At 44.3% G+C, this 14,338-nt stretch overlaps 1 protein-coding gene across 2 annotated transcripts in view; it reads right to left on the bottom strand.

The window, feature by feature from the left end:
- The window catches only part of STXBP1 (syntaxin binding protein 1), a 90,709-nt gene that overhangs the window by 36,891 nt on the left and 39,480 nt on the right, over positions 1-14,338 (bottom strand). For both annotated transcript variants that reach the window (XM_077479037.1, XM_077479038.1), the window contains exons 7-13: positions 13,355-13,503; positions 11,190-11,274; positions 10,934-11,064; positions 9,540-9,647; positions 7,331-7,391; positions 7,178-7,243; positions 1,910-1,990 (exon numbers count right to left, since the gene is read on the bottom strand). In XM_077479037.1, coding sequence (XP_077335163.1) covers positions 1,910-1,990; positions 7,178-7,243; positions 7,331-7,391; positions 9,540-9,647; positions 10,934-11,064; positions 11,190-11,274; positions 13,355-13,503 — 681 coding nt within the window. The remainder of the gene's footprint in view (positions 1-1,909; positions 1,991-7,177; positions 7,244-7,330; positions 7,392-9,539; positions 9,648-10,933; positions 11,065-11,189; positions 11,275-13,354; positions 13,504-14,338) is intronic.

Genomic DNA, 14,338 nt, shown 5'->3' with positions numbered 1-14,338 from the left:
TGGTAGACTCGGCCCCCTTCCGTGAGTTTGTGCAATGTGCGGTTCCTCAGTGGCAGATCCCCAAACGCCACTTTTTCTCACGGAAGCCGATTCCGGCTCTCTACCGGCATGTGAAAAGCAATGTCCTTGCCTTGCTGGACAGGACGGTCAGCGGTAAGGTGCATATTACCGCTGACTCATGGTCCAGCAGGCATGGACAGGGACGTTACCTGTCTTTCACGGCCCATTGGGTCACTCTTTTGGCAACTGGGAAGGATGCAGGACAAGGTGCAGTAGTGTTGGAGGTTGTTCCGCCACCACGCCTCCAAAATGCTACTACTGGTTGTGACACACCTCTCTCCTCCACCCCTTCCTCTTCTTCTTCCTCCATGGCCTCTTCCAGTGCTCTGTCCTCGGAACCAGCGGTGCTCTGTAGGCATTCAAGGGGCTACGCAAGTACGCAGGCAAAAAGATGCCATGCCGTGCTTGCGCTGGTTTGTTTGGGGGACAGGAGCCACACTGGGGCAGATATTTTGTCAGCTCTGCAGGGGCAGGCCAAGAGGTGGTTGATGCCATGCCAGCTTAAGTCAGGAATGGTGGTTTGTGACAATGGCACCAACCTCCTCTCCGCCCTCCGACAGGGACAACTGACCCATGTGCCCTGTGTAGCTCACGTCCTTAACCTGGTGGTGCAGCGGTTCTTGGGCATTTCCGCCGATCATTAAATGCCTGTGCTCGGCTGGCTGAGCTCCAAAAGGAGTTGAACCTGCCCAAGAACCGCCTTATATGTGACATGCCCACCAGGTGGAACTCAACGTTGGCCATGCTGCAGCAGCTGCACACGCAGCAGAGGGCCATCAAAGAGTACCTGTGCGACTATGGCACCAGGACAGGGTCAGGGGAGCTCAGTTTTTTCTCACCACGCCAGTGGGGCATGATCAGGGATGCATGCACTGTCCTGTCGCCGTTTGAGGAGGCCACAAGGATGGTGAACAGTGACAGTGCATGCATCAGTGACACTGTACCTCTTGTCCACCTGTTGGAGCATACACTGCATGGAATAATGGACAGGGCACTTGAGGCAGAACAGAGGCAGGAAGAGGAGGACTTCCTTGCCTCTCAAGGCTCCCTTTATCCAGACAATGTTCCTGCTGTCCCACCCATCATACAGGAAGAGGAGGATTGTGTCAGCATGGAGGTGGAGCCTGGCACTCAGCATCAGCAGCAGCAGTCTTGTAGGGATGATTTACAGTCCCAAGAAACCCGTGGACTTCTACGTGGCTGGGAAGAGGTGGCTGTGGATCATGTTGTCCTTAGTGACCCAGAGGACTCCGGACCGAATGCCTCAGCTAACCTACGGTGCATGGCCTCCCTGATCCTGCAAAGCCTGCGGCAGGATCTGCGTATTCTTCGCATCAAGGAGAAGGACCATTACTGGTTGGCCACTCTCCTTGATCCACGGTACAAGGGTAAGGTTGCGGACCTTATCTTTCCTTTCTGTTTCAAGACTCAAACCCTGCCTGCTGAAGCTTGCATTAATAAGGCCTCATGCACACCTAGCGTTTTGCAATGCTAATTAATTTGCATTTTTCTTAGTGTTTTTTTGCATTACACGCATGGGACAGACTATTCATTTCAATCAGCTGTCTTATGTGGGAAAAATACAGCAAAGTAGCTCACAGAACTTATTGCAGGGTTCAGTTTTATGCATCTTTTACTGCACTCAGGTAATTCACTAGGAGGTGGCTTCAACTTAGGTATTGCACTAGCAAGTGGTTTCTACTTGGGTATAGCACTAGGAGGTGGTTTCAACTTGGGAAATGCACTGGGAGTGGCTTTAATTTAGGTATTGCACTAAGAGGTGGCTTCAGCTTATTAGTGCACAAGGAGGTGGCTTCAACTTGGATATTGCAATTACTTGATGTCTTACCTGCTCCACACGGCAAAGTTTATCCACGGTTCCCTGGTAATGCTTCATGCAGTCCTCAGCCAGGTGTAGGTGAGTGGAGTACTGCAGAGAAATCATTAATTTATTAATTACTGTATAGCAATGCAAAGTTTACAGTGATTAGAATTACAGGGGCCTGATAATGTTGAGATAATGTTGATAGTCATATATATATATATATATATATATACAGGGCCATTTTTAAGGCAGGGCAAAGGGGGCAGCTGCCTTGGGCCCTGTCATTGTTGTGGGGCCCAAAGCAGCTGCCTCATACTTGCCAACTATCTCAGTTTAAATGTCCTTGTCTCTTGCTGTGTCCTGATATCTCAGTGTGAAGTGTTGCTACTAATGCTGCCCAGCTCTGCCATATTGTTGTGTACAGATGACCCTGTGTTTACATGTAAATAACCAGCATTCATATGTAAATAGCAGCAGCTTTCATATGTAAAGAGTTGCATAAATATGGAAATAAAGGGGGCATCCATATGTATAGCATGACCCCTGGAGTGAGGAGATGATGTGCTGTAACCTCTAGAAACGAATCAGTGAGCAGTATTACTGTACAGTAATCTCAATGAGCAGAAATCATGTGCTGTAACCTCTAGAAACTAATCAGTGAGCTGTAATGTGTGCTGTAACCTCTAGCAACCAGTCAGTAAGCGGTAATAATACACTAACCTCTGGCAACCAATCGCAATAACTGCCTGATCTGATTCAGTAAACTGATTTTGAGCCTAGCTGCTATTTATTGTATGTCTCGGAGCAGGTGGAGAGCAAAACTGCATGGGGGGGCCCAAGAAAAGTTTTGCCCAGGGTCCAATCAATATTAAAGACGGCCCTGTATATATATATATATATATATATCACTTTAAGAATTGGTAATGCACTGTTCTTTACTTTCCCTAGACGTTCTCCTCTTCTTTTGTTTCAATTCCCGAGAAATCAAAACTACTGGATATGTGACAACACAAACTACTGATCAGAGCCCAAAAAGCTGCTCAAAATGACTTAATTATCAAAACCAGTCTGAACCAACCAAATACTGCTGAAACCTTTTTTTTTTGGCAGTCACATGATATATATACCCATTTAACTGTTCCCTTGCTACTAAGAAGATATAGACATTGATTGGACTAAACTATACAATCAATCACACCTATATTATGCCTAGAATGCACTTAACATACACATATATTTTATGCATATTCATATGTATAAAATTGTATAACCTGTAGATGTAAGCTCAGAAACACTTTCACCTTTACTCGCTTATAGTAGCCGAGAACTGTGTTGTATTTCTCCATTGCAGTGAATAAAAAGGCACCCATCTGGATCTACAATCTCATCTGAATGTCTTATTTTGGATTTAACAACAGTCATGGCCTGACAGAACTGGGGAGTATCCATCAATCCCTGATGATACGCGTTGGGATTGGAATGTTATCTCAACTTTTTTTTCACACAAAGTCGGTGTATCTACTTAGTGCACTTTTAATCAATTTGATTCTAAGCAGTATTATGTTATTGGGATCTTTCTTCCATTTTCCATTATTTTCACTGAGCAAACTGGAGGTGAAGGCTGTGCTCATACCCATGATCCATTGCTGCATCCACTAAAGAGGGACCTTCTGAAGAACCCTGTCCAAAGCATCTGAGTCATTCATGCTGTAACCTTACAGCAGTAAGGTGAGGAGCTTGTGCACATTAAGGTGTCACTGCAGTGGATTGGCCTGGCTGTTATTTTTAAGTTTCATGGTGAAGGGAACTGTCACGTACCTGACGGTAGAGCCTGATATGCAGCGAACAGCCTCTCTTACACCTCTGACACGAGGCCCCCCGGTAGAGCAGACAGTGAGCACAGGAGTGCAGAGTCGCATGAGTGCCTGATTGGTTGCAGACCATGGAATCTGAAACAGCTGTAGGAGGAGCAGTAGCTCAGCAGGATTCACCAGGTGGAAGAGAGGGATGGTACAGGCAGGCCGGGTCATACACTGGCGGACACGTCAGGAGCAGATGCGGAGGCAGAAGAATAGTCAGGATGCAGGCCAGGTCGGCAACGGGCTGGCAACGAGGTAGCAGAAGGAGCAGGCAAGTGTGGTGGTCAGACGTGCTGGGTCGGGTGCAGGCGGATAGCAGGGATCGTCAAAGGCAAGCCGGGTCGGTTAACAGGAACAAGTAACAAGATACAGGAAGCAGGAACACATGGGAACGCTGTAGAGCAGACAGCACCAAATCTGTGCACTGACAGGTGTTTAAATAGGTTGCTGGGCACCAAAGCTGTTACCTGGTGCACGCGCGTGCACGTGTGCACATCTTCTCATGTGCATGTGTGCTCGCATATGCGCGTGTGCGCACACGTGCACGCAGATGCACTGGGGGTGTTCGTATTCTTCGGCCGCCATCTTGGATATTGGCTAGCCCTTCCTGACATTGGCCCCCCCTAAAGGGCAGCCTCCGGATGCCCAATCTGGCCACCCTGTCTGGGTGAGCCCTCTTGAAGGTCTGGATAAGTTCTTGGGCATAAATACTGGTTTCTGGCTCCCATGAATTGTCCTCTGGGCCGTATCCTCTCCACTTAATCAGGTATTGAACCTGATTCCTCCTTCTCCTGCAATCTAAGATCGCCTCTACCTCGAATTCGTCTTCACCGTTTACCACCACGGGTTTGGGTGGACCTGTATTCCGATCTGGAAACGGATTAAGAACGGCCGGCTTCAGTAAGGAAATGTTAAACACCTGATGGATCCCGAAGGCGTCAGGTAGCTCAAGTTCATAAGCGACATTGTTAATCCGCCTCTTTACCGGGAATGGCCCTACAAATTTGGGACCTAGTTTCCTTGAAGCACAGGCTAGTCTTAGGTTTGTAGTGGTTAACCAGACTTGGTCACCTGGATTCAGGATCAGCTCCCCTCTCCTCTTCTTGTCGAAGATCTCTTTGTTGTAGGCCTGGGTCTTGGCCATCGTCTCCTGTAACAGCTTATTGTTGGAGTTAAAGAAGTCTATCGTTTCAAGTACAGCGGGTACGGGACATTCCGGAATATTGTTAAACAGGAAGAAGGGGTGAAAGCCATAGTTGGCGAAAAAGGGGGATTGTTTTGTGGCTGAGTGAACAGAGTTATTGTAGGAGAACTCGGCCAGGAGAAGTAGGGACACCCAGTCATCTTGTGAAAAAGATGAGAAGCAGTGTACTGGCAGTGTTTAAATCGGCTTTTGGGCACCAAAGCTGTTACCGGGAGCATGCACATGCATGTGCACATGTGGGCGCTGCTGATGCTCGCGTGCGCACGGGCGGCAATCTGACAGGCCTTGGATTCTCATGTACACGTGTACGCGCATATGCGCGTTTGCGCACACAGATGCACCGGAGGTGTTCGTATTTTTTGTCCGCCATCTTGGATATTGGCTAGCCCTTCCTGACAGGAACATCACCTAACGATCTTTGATTGTTACAATTTTATTGGAACTATTATATATTTGTATCAGAGCCCAGGGTGGCCTATTGGACGTTTTATTTCCATCACAATGTGTTATATACATTTTTTGTTTCAAGATTGCATTTAGCAATAATTGCACCTATATACACCATTTATGTGTTTATGTATAATTTTTTAGTGGTTACCATTATCATTATGTGCTGATTATCAAGTTTACAGCACATGCTGCACTGAGCCATTGTTTCACTTTGCACTTTAGCATCATTAATTGTGATATGTGTTATAGTTTAGGATCTATTTGCACCCACTACAGCACAACTTGTTTGATTGTTACGATATTATTTCTGCACTAGCACTTTATTATAGTGGTTCACAACATTTGTCAGAGAGTTCACAGCACAGCATCACAACTTTATTCATTAGGTGAGTGGAATACTGCAGATAAATCACTAATTTACTAATTACTGTATAGCAATGCAAATGTTTACAGTCATGACAAAACTGAGGAGTATCCATCATCTATATGATGTAGACATGTGGTGAAATGCCACTAGGCACTCTGGAATTATGCGTCAAAATTAAACAGGCTGGCTTTATCAGAAAAAGATTGTCCGAGGAGTACATAAAAGAATGTTACTGGAGGACTATATGGGGGGCATTTGGCCTTGGGCCAATACCAGTATAGCAAGTTGGGACCTTGAGTGGGAATGGTTTAGTGTTCAGACATCATTTAAAATAGGAGGAACAGACAGCGAGATGGAGATTTCTGTTAAGACTTACGACTGCAGCATCATGCATTGACTTCCTTTACATCTATGAGACAACATATAACCAAATTTCTAAACCACAAGGCAAGCTGATGCTGGAATATAAAGTTCACCATACATGACACAAAATTGTGGCCAATTCCTGCTGAATCAGACAAAATTCCCCTGATGACCCTCTGTTGACACCACTTGGCTCAGCAAAACTCTAATGAAAAGCAGCCAGGTGGAAAGTTGTAGGCTAAAAAGCGACCCCATCCAAAAAGATGCAGTCACTCTTTGGGTGTTCAAGCACCTGCAAGTTCTATGGCTGCATACAATAGGAAGCAGTGCAGATTCCCCCATCTACACTGTTCAGCATGGATGGAGGAATCTATTGATTTTCTCTCATTTTGCCTATGGACCGAACAAGAGAAATCTCGCCAGCTTAAATCTGATGCCTATCATGAAACAGCCACTTGGCTTTGTTTGCCTCCCAGGCCAGAGGGTCTCAGTCCACCCCGATTAACATCTACAGAAAACATTAAAGTACAGTGGAGGTTCCCCCGCAGATTTAGACATGCAAAGAGAACACAGAATGTACTGATCATCACTTTGCTTTTGGGAGGCTGTAATATGAGTTGTAGTGCAGGATTGTACTATGATTATGAATGAAACCCGGTCCAGTAGTAAAGTAAATGCTATGTCTGCTCATGGTAGTATGACCATGGTGGATCAGATTCGTTGTAGTATAGTACAACGTCACTGTGTATAGTAGTAGTGTAGTGTATAGTAGTTGAGAGACTGCTATGTCTGCAAACTTTACTATAAGCATGTATCACATCAAGTGCACTAATAGCTATGTCTGTTGACTATTCAAGGAGCATAGATCAGATTCGATATAGTAGTAGAAAGATTGCGATGTTCGCTGACTATACTATGAGTGTGGATCAGATCCGATATAATAATAAAGAGATTGCTGTCTGGATCAGATCAGTGTAGTAGTAATGAGATTGCTGTATCTGAATTCAGTAATTCTAAGAAGTGATATGTTAATCAATATCTCTACTCACCTTGCTTAGCTCTTTTTGGTACTGTGGCATCTTCTTCAACATTTGTGAAAGATCCCTCATGGTCGCCTAGGACAGACAGAATAAATCCATTATGACTACTCTGGTCAGGATACTTATTGGTGTTACCATGTACCGATATGAAGAGTCAATCACCTTGTCACCTGTGTTCATCCTCTTGCTGGAAGAAAAGTCCTTCAGAGAGCGGGTCACCTCCCTAGGATTCAAAAGAACAGAACAAGTCAGCTAAATAGGAATAATGTTCTAAGATCCGTTAATCTTTTTTTTTTGTTTGCTGCATCCCACTGGGGAGATTTTCCTCATTTAATTTTTCTAGACACAACAAGAAATGGGAGGAAATCATCTCTTAAAATAAAATGTCACTGTAACAAGTGTCCCGTTAGAAGATTTCCCTTATATTCCGTTTCCATTCCCCTTCCTCCGCCTCCCATTCCTTCCCCTCCAGGGCTGAGGATTCTCCCCACTCTTTTGTTACATTGCTAGGACCTGGAGATCAGCTGCTCATGCTCCAGCTCTGCATCACAGGAGGAAGTGGAGAGAGTCACATGTGCCTCCATATCAAGAAGCACTGTGTACTTTTCTCCAAGAGAATGAAAAAATTGTTATGTGTCCCAAGGGAAAGACAGTATATGCAGGGATGGGAGGGGACTTAAATTAACCTGTTTGTAGGCAGGTGTGATCTTTCACAGCCGCACCACAGTTGGAGAGGAAGTCAAGGGGAACACAGTTCATCTATGGATTTCTGGTTCACTGTGGAAGCACCTGATTGGATTCTGACACCCCATGTATCTCCAGCAGCTATCTTGGGTTAGGCAGAGCCTATTTAAGGCCCTGGCTCCTAGGTTTGAAGTGCTTTTGGTGAGTTGGTAGAGTGCAGACATGTATCTAGGGCTGTCTTTTCGCATTGGGCAGGCGGGCCCGGCGGGCCCACTTGCCTGGGGGGCCCCACCTGCCCAGCAACCCCAGCCAGGGACGGACTGGTCTACCGGGAAATTTCCTGGTAGGCCGCCTGCTCTGGGGCCTCTTTGAGTTGCAGCTGCAGCGCTCCGCTCTTTCCCTCTCTCCTCTTCCTCCTGTGTATCACGGAGCTGGCTGGGTCTGTGTTTGGTGGCTGCGCTGTAACAAGGTCCCGCCCCCCTAGACCGGCTTGTGTAATAGTAGATTAAATTGAGCCGGTCTAGGGGGGCGGGACCTTGTTACAGCACGGTCATCGAACACAGATCCATCCAGTTCTCTGAGATACACAGGAGGAGATGCCCACTGTGTGTGTGTGTGTGTGTTACCAGGCGATGGTGAGTCTGTAATGATTAGCACAGTGATGCTGCATTTATTATCAGAGTAAGGATGCAATTGTGGGCACAGTGAAGCTGTAATGGTGGGCACAGTGAGGGTGCAATGGTGGGCACAGTGAGGGTGCAATGGTGGGCACAGTGAAGCTACAATGGTGGGCACAGTGAAGCTGCAATGGTGGGCACAGTGAAGCTGCAATGGTGGGCACAGTGAGGCTGCATTCATGGGCACAGCGAGGCTGCAATGGTGGGCACAGTGAGGCTGCATTCACAGGCACAGTGAGGCTCCCATGGTGGGACAGTGAGGCTACATTCACGGGCCCAGTGAGGCTGCAATGGTGGGCATGGTGAGACTGCATTCACAGGCATAGTGAGGCTGCAATGGAGGGCACAGTGAGGCTGCAATGGAGGGCACAGTAAGGCTGCGTTCATGGGCACAGTGAGGCTGCAATGGAGGGCACAGTGAGGCTGCATTCACGGCACAGCGAGGCTGCATTCACGGCACAGCGAGGCTCCAATTGTGGGCACTGTGAGGCTGCATTCATGGACATAGTGAGGCTGCATTTGATGGGCACAGTTAAGCTGCATTTGAAGGGCAATCATGCGTGATTGTGTAGACAAGGCCCCAGTGCAGTGTAATGCTCTTAAGATGGAACTGCATGTATCGCGCCTGTTAGGGACAGTACTAACGATCAAGAAAGGTTCCTGATGAGGAGGGAAAGCATAGGATTTCAACCCCCTTGGACAACTTCCTGTTTGGGGCAACTAGACAGCAAGGCTGCGTTCTGCTCTCTTAACAGATAATGTCAACCCAGCTGATACCTGTCATCTTCACATCATTGGAATTTGTTAATGTACTCGTTTTGGTAGGCGTCCCTCCGGGTTGTTGTGAACTGTCATTACTTTACTTCATTACCATTTTCTATTACACTTGTTTATGTGAGTTACTGCTGCTGCACACATTGCACCCCATCTACATATTGGTTTGCCCTCCGTGGGTAATGCATAGGTTCACTTTAGGGTCCTATCTAGCCTCTATAGGCCAAAGTACTTACTGGGAAACCTCGGCAATGTGTTTGTGACGCAAGGTCACCCAAAGATCGTCATCTTCATCTAAGAGGACCTCCTTGACTCGCTGTTCTCCTATACCACTCGTTTCATACCTAACAAGACAAAGATATTTTAAAGGCTTAAAACTCTAAAACTGTTGTTACAGAAAAGCAGGGCTTCTGCCCACAGCAAACAAGCATATCAATTTTTTATTTTTATAGAAAAATTATAGATAACACCAAACTGGTTGCTACAGACAATGGACCTTTTTAAAGAGGAACTTCAGCTTCAGCCAACAGCAAAATATACATTTGCATGATCATGTTAAAAACATAAGAAAAACTGGAAAGAAATGGAAAAACACTACTACATATGTCAAAGGGCAATCATACACTAGGATTAGAGAAACGCAAGTGATCAAACATCTAATAGAACCATTGCCAACCTTTTTATCCCCTTGAACTAATTTTCAGGTCTCATGGACCCCCTGCTAATATCAGTCTATTGGGGGTCATTGCAAAGATGACCCTTATTTTGATGGTGGTTAGTGATGAGCTTGGGTATGTGGCCATATTGGTCAATGATGTCATGAGCATTCCCAACCCTTTATGTACATGTAGTTGCAAGATAGAGAATGCCCTGGCCATAGCTGATTGACCCGGCATTGACAACTTCCTTCCAGGTTTGGCCAAACATGGCTTCAAACAGAATTCAAGGTCATCTGTAGTGGTGGTCAGTGGAATGGATGCTCCGTCACATAGGTGGTAAGAATACTCCCCTTGCAGTCATGCCTTTTCTTCTTGTAAGTGGTGTCGGACCTGGAATCATCAAATGGAATATCAGTTGGCCACAGCTCAAGAAACCCCTAGCCATCTCTGGAAGAACCCTAGGGTTCCTTGGAACCCTGGTTGAGAATGGCTGATCTAATAGCTTGATTAAATAACAGCCTGGACAAGTACACAGAAGTGTACAAACACAATAATTCATTGGCAGTCCACCAAGAGATTATTGAGGGGAGTTATTTAAACTGTGACATCCTCAGCATCTCTGTTGAAGGTCTTGTCCTATAGGTGATGATGATCATTAATGCCACATACGCAACACCTTATATAAGTTGAAGAGGAGAAGCAAAGCCAATCCATGATGGAAGGGTGCCATTAAAAGAAATGTTGCGCAGAGAAGAGAAATACAGAATTTTGTATTATGCTGTATTGCAGTAATTGTCATGTGCACCCCAAAAGTAGTAAAAGTACATTCCATGTAGACACCAAAAACAAAATGAACGTTTGTCTCTGAACAGTACAGAGGAATTTGATCAAGACAATTAGATAGGAATAGTTTTGGAGTTTTCTTTAACAACTAGTTTTATTATATCAGATATGTAATCTTTGTATCTTACTTATAAACATCATTCTCCACTGGCAGAAGGTCATAGCTCATGGCCTGGAAGGTTAGCTCATGCAGAACTGGGGAGGCGGGATCAAAACCCCGATCCAAGATAATGAGTTGGGAACGAGCCTTGTCTGGGCCCTGAAATTGAAGAGAAGAAAGCAAACGTAACTAAAGAAGTCCACTACAATATTTTTTTTCTTAGAATGGCCACCATTAATCAGATCTTTTCCATCCTTAATGACTGTAGCTGTTTAATGCCTCACCTCCCCCATTGTGGGATCATCAGCCTTGTATGCATCAAGCTTATCTTGGATCAGCTGCGCAAGCATTGCGTTATCCTTGTAATCTCTGCGGGAAAACATACAGGGTAATCACTACACTTATGTAACCTACTATACTTCCATAACCAGTTGCACTACACAGCATCCTACAGCATTGATCCTTCATACACATAACCAGCATACATCACTGTTTAATCTCTATACTCTTCCTTTTTCAATCATTGGTATTCTCACATGCAATATGCTCACTCTTAGGAGATATTGTGTCTATACAATTATACTGAACTTAATCCCAAAACTAATCTGTTTTCTAGTGAATTTATAAATAGACGCTAACCTCTAAATCCCACTTAATTCATTTGCTGTATTTTTTCTGTTCAAAGATTACAATTTACGGTACCTGATTCAATGCCAATGCTTTTAGGCTGTAAAAACGAAAGAGTAGCTAGCTTAAGATATTGCGTTTTTTTTACTAAAAGCAAACAGAAGGTTTACTTTGTAGGGGAATTTTCACTTTGCCTGGGAAATTTCCCTTAGCTTAGTAAATGAGTTGACTTCCATCATCCAAAAATGACCAATCTGGATGTACAGCTTCTACTGTTATAATAGAAGACATTGAAGAGTTGATGGAAGAATTCAAAGAAAAATAATAAGCTAGTTAAGCTAAGAGAGAATTCTCCATAAAGGACAAGAGGTCCATCACTTTGGAACCTGTGCAAAAAACTGAGGACTCACATTAGGGTTATAGGGGGATGCCTTGGGGGCATGTCCTCAAAAGCTATGCTGACATCCAGTCACTTGAAGTTACGAGCCTATAGCCCAAGGTCTATGAATATCAAGCCTGTGCTCTGTCCTGTACACAGGTGTTCTGTACTCTACGGGTGCCATTGGCTCCCACTGCTGTCAATCAATTCCAGTGACATGGGTGTGGGAGGGGCGGAGTCGAGTCTTGCTGCCTGTGTTAATGGGTGCGCAGCAGCAGGACTCGGAGCATATCAGCACAGGTGCCCCCATGGAAAGCACCTCTCCGTGGGAGCACCCGCAAAAGAGGAAAAGTCAGGAGCACCGCTGGGCGAACCCAGAAAAAGAGAATCGGGGCAAGTAAGTATGACATGTTTGTTATTTTACAAAAAAAAAAAAAAAATTAACCTTTACAATCACATTAAGGTATACTGTTTTTTTTTCATTGCACATGATTGGGTATTCTTTGATAAGTGAATTTTCCACACATTCACTAAGCTAAGGGAAAAATACCTTACAAAGTGAACCCTCTATTTGCCTTTAGTAAATCAGTGCCATAGTTTAATGTAGTGTAACCTCCAACAGTTACAAAAAATTATTACCTATCAAAGACATCTCAGCCCACCTTTAACAATACAATCAGGAAAATCCTGGATTCAACTTTATTTTCTTGGCTGTGTGTACTGTAAATGTACACATCTCAAACTCTGCTGCTTCCTCTGTCACTATGTGACTAGCCAGGGTACAAATCCATCACACTTAAGCCCCATACACACTATCAGATTTTCTGCTGATTTTTCCCTTTGGATTTACCAAAACCATGTAGTGCAAGGGCCTGCCTGATTGCATACAAATTGAAACTCCTAAGGTTTGACCTCATATTACATGGTTTTGGTAAATCTGAAGGAAAAAATCAGCAGAAAATCTGATAGTGTGTATGAGGCTTTGCACAGTTCAGTTCCTTGCTGCTTTTAAAATTGTGACCAGCCATAGTACAAATCTATCTCACTAAGCTAAGGGTTAAAGATCTCAAGGCTTGGGTGGTACATTGTCTACTGTTTAAAAACAAATGTCAATCAATCTGTCCCCTAAGTGTGCACTCCCTGTTCCCTGCTCTGATAAAATAACGAAAAAGATTTTTTTGTTTCTTTTTAGGTATACTGTGTGAATGAGAACACATAACAAATATATTGTGGGGGTTTATGAAATTTGCTTGCCTATAGTCTATATAAACAGTAATTTGTCCAAATAAACAGTCATGTTAACAGTTGTAGCCAAGATCATCCTGCAAAAGGGTGAGAGCCTGAATGACTTATTCAATTTTTCACCCAAATTTATATAAGTAACTGGTTCCATTGTGCCCTAAAAATAACCTTTCCCTTGACAGCATTGCTGCAATAACACACCCGCGGTAGCGCACAGCTGGATATTCTTTCAAGGTGGCACACAAAGTGGCGAGCTGTTCTGCAAGGCGCTCCAGGATCGGGTTCTTCATCTGAGCTTTATGAGGACTGTAGAAACTGTGGAAGGAATCTGGGTAATCCAAGGAAAACACCTAGAAGATATGGTCAGTAAAAGTCTAGTGAAAAAAGACATTAGATGGGTCAAGGCATATAATTAACGTATATCATATATACACTGTATGGCTAAAAAACCGACACCCTTTCCATTTTGTTGAGCACTTTCAACCTTGTGGTAACAGTTTAGGGAGAGATCTTATTTGTTCCAGCTTGACGGAGTCCCTGTGTACAAAGCCAACCCCATAAAGACATGGTTTGATGAGTTTGGTGTGGAGCAACTTGAGTGGCTTACACAGAGCTCAGACCTCAGCTGTTTTGAACACCATTGGGATGATTCTGAACACCGACTATGAGCCAGGTCTCTTCATTGAACATCAGTTGTTGATCCCCCCAATTGCTCTTGTGGATGAAGTGTACGAGTTCCCACAAAAACACTCCAAAATGTTGTGGGAAGCCTAACCAGGAGAATTAAGGCTGTTATTGTTTCAAAGGGGGATGGGGGTTGGAGGAAACTATATACATAACCATTAGACCATGGTTTAGGCATGGGATATCCAACTAGCTTATATACTGTAGGTCTGGTGGTTCCAATTTACATGATTTGCATTCCTTTATGAGATGCTTGTATTTTCATTTAGTTCTACCTTGTTATTTTTTTAACTTTTTTTTACTTGTGCCTGATAACAAATTCTACCAACCCTTTCTCTTTTTTACAATGTACTTTAAACAACATTACAAATACCAGGTAAAACAGCTCTAGGAGTCCAGCAGAACACTGTTAAAGTACATTTTGAAGGTGCCTGATTTTGTAACTTATTTATACAGAGCCTTATTATTTTAAAGCTGTACTTTGGGCAAACAGCAACATAA

The sequence above is a fragment of the Lithobates pipiens genome, unplaced genomic scaffold (assembly GCF_037356315.1).
Source record: "Lithobates pipiens isolate NorthernLeopardFrog02 unplaced genomic scaffold, aLitPip1_a1.2 Scaffold_1, whole genome shotgun sequence".
Taxonomy (NCBI): Eukaryota; Metazoa; Chordata; class Amphibia; order Anura; family Ranidae; genus Lithobates; species Lithobates pipiens.
This window is presented reverse-complemented; position numbering and strand designations above follow the sequence as displayed.